General features: G+C 40.8%; 1 protein-coding gene across 2 annotated transcripts in view; it reads left to right on the forward strand.

Annotated features, from left to right (window-relative positions):
• The window catches only part of mix23 (mitochondrial matrix import factor 23), a 25,207-nt gene that overhangs the window by 5,798 nt on the left and 13,826 nt on the right, over window positions 1–5,583 (forward strand). For both annotated transcript variants that reach the window (XM_043700973.1, XM_043700972.1), the window contains exon 2: window positions 3,455–3,580. In XM_043700973.1, the coding sequence (XP_043556908.1) occupies window positions 3,455–3,580 (126 nt within the window). The remainder of the gene's footprint in view (window positions 1–3,454; window positions 3,581–5,583) is intronic.

Genomic DNA, 5,583 nt, shown 5'->3' on the forward strand with positions numbered 1-5,583 from the left:
CAGCTATTACGAGGGGGCATAGCTTTAAATTAAGGGGTGGTAGGTATAGGACAGATGTTAGGGGTAGGTTCTTTACTCAGCGAGTCGTGAGTTCATGGAATGCCCTGCCAGTAGCAGTGGTGGACTCTCCCTCTTTATGGGCATTTAAGCAGGCATTGGATAGGCATATGGAGGATAGTGGGCTAGTGTAGGTTAGGTGGGCTTGGATCGGCGCAACATCGAGGGCCAAAGGGCCTGTACTGCGCTGTATTCTTCTGTGTTCTATGAGTACAACAGGATCTTGATCAAATGGGCCAAAGGGCTGAGGAGTAGCAGATGGAGCTTAATTTAGATAAATGTGAGGTGCTGCACTGTGGAAAGGCAAATCAGAGCAGGACCAATACACGTAATGGTAGGTCCTGGGGAGTGTTGCCAAACAAGAGATCTTGATATGCAGGTCCAGAGTTCCTTGAAACTGGAGTCACCAGATAGTGAAGAAGGCACTTGGCATGCTTTCATTTATTGGTCAGAGTATTGAGTATAGAAGTTGGATGTCATGTTGCAGATGTACAGAACATTGGTTTGACCACTTTTGGAATACTGTGTGCAGTCCTGGTCTCCCTGCTATAGGAATGATATTGTGAAACTTGAAAGGGTTCAGAAAAGACTTAGAAAAGCGTTGCCGGAGTTGGAGGGTTTGAGCTATAGGTAGAAGGTGAATAGGTTGGGGCTATTTTCCTGGAGCATCAGAGGCTGACAGGTGATGCTATAGAGGTTTATAAAACCATGAGGAGCAAGGATAGGGGGAATAGTGAAGGTTTATTCTCTGGAATGGAGTGTCCAGAATTAATAGGGCATAGGTTTGGGTGAGAGGGGAAAGATATTTAAGGGACCTAAGGGCCAACGTTTTCACACAGAGGGTGGTGCATGTATGGAATGAACTGCCGGAGGAAGTGGTGGAGGCTGGTACAATTACAGCATTTAACAGGCATCTGAATGAGTCTATGACTAGGAAGGGTTGAGAGGAATATTGGCCAAGTGCTGGCAAATGGGGCTAGATTAATTTAGGATATCTAGTCGGCATTGACGAGTTGAACCAAACGGCATGTTTCCTTGTGTTCATATATTTTAACACTGCAATGGAGAAGGCAGAGGCATGGACATTTTGCTGCAGTGTCCAGCAGATGTTCAGAGAACTTGATTCAAATTTCAAGCATTGTGCAAGCACCCACTAAGCTGTTGTCCGATACCTCCTGCTTCAATATTCTTGGGTTGGTTTGCCCCTTATCTTTTCTAATATCCAGCCATTACCAGTGCATGTCAGAAGATGTTGTTTGTTGATGTAAGGTTTATCATTTTAGTATTTTTCCTGTCCCATAGACAGAACAGAACCATTACAAGTGGTGACATAATTGTGATCACTCCAGAGGGAATGGCTCTGGAAAGTCTTAATGTTAATTCTACATCGAATCTAGTTGTAGCAAAAGTGGCAAGGAAACATTCCACCCATGTTGAACATCATGGGAAAAAAACCCACTGGAAATAGAAAGTGCACAAAATGTGTTCTCATTGGAAGACTTCAGTATTAGTGAAAGTGCTTAAGTAGCAATTTTGCTGATGTACTGGCCAAGTCTTAAAGGACATCTGTGCCAGACTACATCTGTGGCAGATGATGGAACCAGTAAGAAGGAAAAACCTTTTTTTTTCTCATCATCACCAGTCTACTTGTTGAAGGTATATCCAAAGGTAAATTTTCCAATGTCTCAGAGAACCATAGAAATAGAGAAACAACTACTGTTTAACCTAAGGGTTACCGCACCTCAGCTGAGGGGCACTGTTGAGATAATGAGATCTTCATGGAAATCTCATAACAATGATTGTCACAGTTCTGTAGAAACTGTGTTCCCTGTTCACACTGAGGACACATTCTACCAGTGTGATGCTACCATGATTAAATGGGATGGTGGAGACAGCATGCCATTAATATCTAAGTAATGCCACAACCAATGGATTCGATCAAAATTCTGTAGTCCTCCCATATTCAGTTGTGAACTATAGTGTGCAATTAAACAACTAACCTTAGGAGAAAGTTCCACTTACATTCCCATCCTCAATATGGTTGAAGTCCAGTGCATCTATGAAAATATCAAGCTGCAAGCATTTGTAATCACTTTCAGTCAGAATTACGGGGTAGCTGATCCATCTTAGCTTCTTCCTGCCACTTTGTCATCAATTTGATTCACTCCATGTGATATGATGGAATGCCTGAAGAGTCTAGAAGTAGCAAAGGCTATGGCCCTGACACCATCCCAGCATTAGTATTGAATATTTGTGTACCAGAGTTACACATGCTCTTAAACAGGTTTTGTTTCCAGAACAGCTTGAAGGCTGGCATCTGTGCAATATTCCAGAAAATTGCCCAAGTACACATGACCACAATAAGTCGAATTTTGTCAATTACTACTCGATCAATCTACTCTCAATCGTCAGACAAGTGATGAAGGGATTGTCTAGGATGATATCAAGGAGCATTTATGCAATAATAACCTGCTTCGTTGGTGCTCAATTTGAGTTTTGGCAGTGCCAATCAGTACTAAAATTCATTACAGCCTTGGTCCTGACATAGACACAGAGCTGAATTTCAGATACAAAACGAGAGACGGATTACCCTTGGCATCAAGGCAGTATTTGATTGAGTACAGCAAAATTTCAAGTAAATGTGAATCGAGGGGAAAATAAGCATCAAGGAAGATTGTTATGATCTTTGAAGACTAATCATCTTCGCTATAGAACATTGTTGCAGGAGTTAGTCCAGATCGTCTCCTACATTCACAACGTTCAACTGCTTCATCCGTCATAAGGACTGAAATGGGAATGTTCACTGCACAGTGCTCATTTCCATTTGAAATGCACATATATAACAAAACATGGTTAATGTTCAAGCTTGGACTAAGTGGCAAATAACATTTGTGCCAGGTAAAGACCATTCTGATGACATTCTGTCTGGCACCATTAATGAGAAACTTAAATGGATCAGCCACATAAATACTGCTCTATAAGAGCAGGCCACTGCTGGGTATTCTGTGGGAAGGGACTCATATTTTCTTAATTCCTCAAAGCCTTTACAACGACTACAAATAACAAGTAAGAAGTTTAATATAATCTCTGATTCACTGGATGAATGCAAGGCTGGCAATATTTGAGCTTGCACACCACCTCTCGGGCAAAACAATGTGCTTGATTGGCATCCCATTACCAGTTTAAAAGTTCACTGTCATCCCAACCAGTGCATCAAGACTATAGGATGTACCATTCAAAAGATGTGCTGCAGCAACTTCCAAAGTTGTGAACTCCACCAGCTAGAAGGAAAAGGTGGCTTATTTGGCTATCAATTATGCCTAGACTTTGTCTAACTACATCAGTGAATTTTTCAGTATTATTAAAGCAAAACCTCCTTCTTTGTTTCTATCAATAGGATGCATTGCGGGTGATGCGACAAATTGACGATAGGATAGTTCACGAATTAAATACTATTATCCCTACAGCATCCTTTGCTGGAAAGATTGATGCAAGTCAGACGTGCAAGCAACTTTATGATTCTGTAAGTAATGTCCTATTCATTTTTTTGCAAGAAAATTTGTTTTTTGTGGAGTCCTTTTACTTTGTGACCAGCTCGGTAATAAGTTTAAAAGTAAAGTTGAAGTTTGATTTATAATGTGCAACTCATCACGTGCTAGGCCTTTTAAATTTTGATGGCTAAAAAAGTGACTAATTCCTTCACAGTATGGGACTTGGGGGTTCAAGTGCATAAATCTTTAAAATCTCATAAACAGATGCAGAATGTAATTAGGAAAGCTAATGGAAAGCTGGCCTTTGTCTCAAGGACTCAAGTTCAAAGATGCAGATGTTATGCTGCAATTATACAAAACTTTGGTTCGAACCCACTTGGAATGTAAATCTTGCCACCACACCTTAAGAAGGATATTGGCCTATGAGGGGATACAACTTCAGTGTTCAAGTTATGAGGAGAGATTCTACAAATTAGATTTATTTTCTCAAGAATTTAGAAGCAATGATCTGGTCAAAGTCTTCAAAATATTAATAAGGAACGATAGGGTAGTTGAAGAGAGAAACTATTTCCATCGGTTCGGTATTCTGGAAGTAGGGGTATAGTCTGAGAATTAGAATTATAGAATTGTTCAGCAGAGATGTTAGGAAGCACTCCCACATGTAAGGGTGCTGGAATTTTGGAACTCTCTTCCACAAACTGCAGCAGATACTGGATCAGTTGGTAATTTGAAATCTGAGCTGGATAACTTTTTTTGTTAAGCAAAGGTATAAAGCAATATGGGCCAAAGGCAGGTATATGGAATTAAGCCACAGGTCAGCCATGATCTCATTTAATGGCAGAATAGGCTCAAGGGACTAAGTGACCTACACTTGTTCCTATGTTCCTGTATACCTTTGGTCATGATGATTTCATATTTGTCCATTTTTTTTAGTGGGTATTTAATAAATATTTTTCTAATTATTGCATGTTTATGTGAACTGGACCTAAACAAAGTGTTTTGGGGGCATTGTATTGTAAGCTGAAAGATTCCACATACAGTTCCACTGTAAAGCATGGCCCTTCGATGCTATGTTTAAATAGCTGAGCTCAAATCTGAGACATTTAACCTTGTTGCAGTTGTAGCCAGCTTCATTTTATTGGTATTTAATTAAAGCCATAAGAGAAAAATCCTTGGATCCTCAAAACCTTTATTTAAATCCTGTTGAAATTAAAGTATGTTTGACCTAATTATCTTAGTTAAAATAAGCTTGTATAGTACAAACTCATGTATAGAGTCATAGAGATGCACAGCATGGAAACAGACCCTTTAATCCAACCCGTCCATGCCGACTAGATATCCCAACCCAATCTAGTCCCACCTGCCAGCACCTGGCCCATATCCCTCAACCCTTCCTATTCATATACCTATCCAAATGCCTCTTAAATGTTACAATTGTACCAGCCTCCACCACTTCCTCTAGCAGTGCATTCCATACCCGTACCACCCTCTGTATGAAAAAGTTGCCACGTAGGTCTCTTTTATATCTTTCCCCTCTCACCCTAAACCTATGCCCTCTAGTTCTGGACTACCCGACCCCAGGGAAAAGCCTTTGCCTATTTACCGTATCCATGCCCCTCATAATTTTGTAAACCTCTATAAGGTCACCCCTCAGCCTCCGACGCTCTAGGGAAAACAGCCCCAGCTTGTCCAGCCTCTCCCTATAGCTTTAATCCTCCAACCCTGGCAACATCCTTGTAAATCTTTTCTGAACCCTTTCAAGTGTCACAACATCTTTCTGATAGGAAGGAGACCAGAATTGCATGCATTATTCCAACAGTGGCCTAACTAGTGTCCTGTACAGCCACAACATGACCTCCCAACTCCTATAATCAATATTCTGACCAATAAAGGAAAGCATACCAAACACCGCCATCACTATCCTATTTACCTGCGACTCCACTTTCAAGGAGCTATGAACCTGCACTCCAAGGTCTCTTTGTTCAACAACACTCCCTAGGACCTTACCATTAAGTGTATAAGTGCTGCTAAGATT

The sequence above is a fragment of the Chiloscyllium plagiosum genome, chromosome 12 (assembly GCF_004010195.1).
Source record: "Chiloscyllium plagiosum isolate BGI_BamShark_2017 chromosome 12, ASM401019v2, whole genome shotgun sequence".
Lineage (NCBI taxonomy): Eukaryota > Metazoa > Chordata > Chondrichthyes > Orectolobiformes > Hemiscylliidae > Chiloscyllium > Chiloscyllium plagiosum.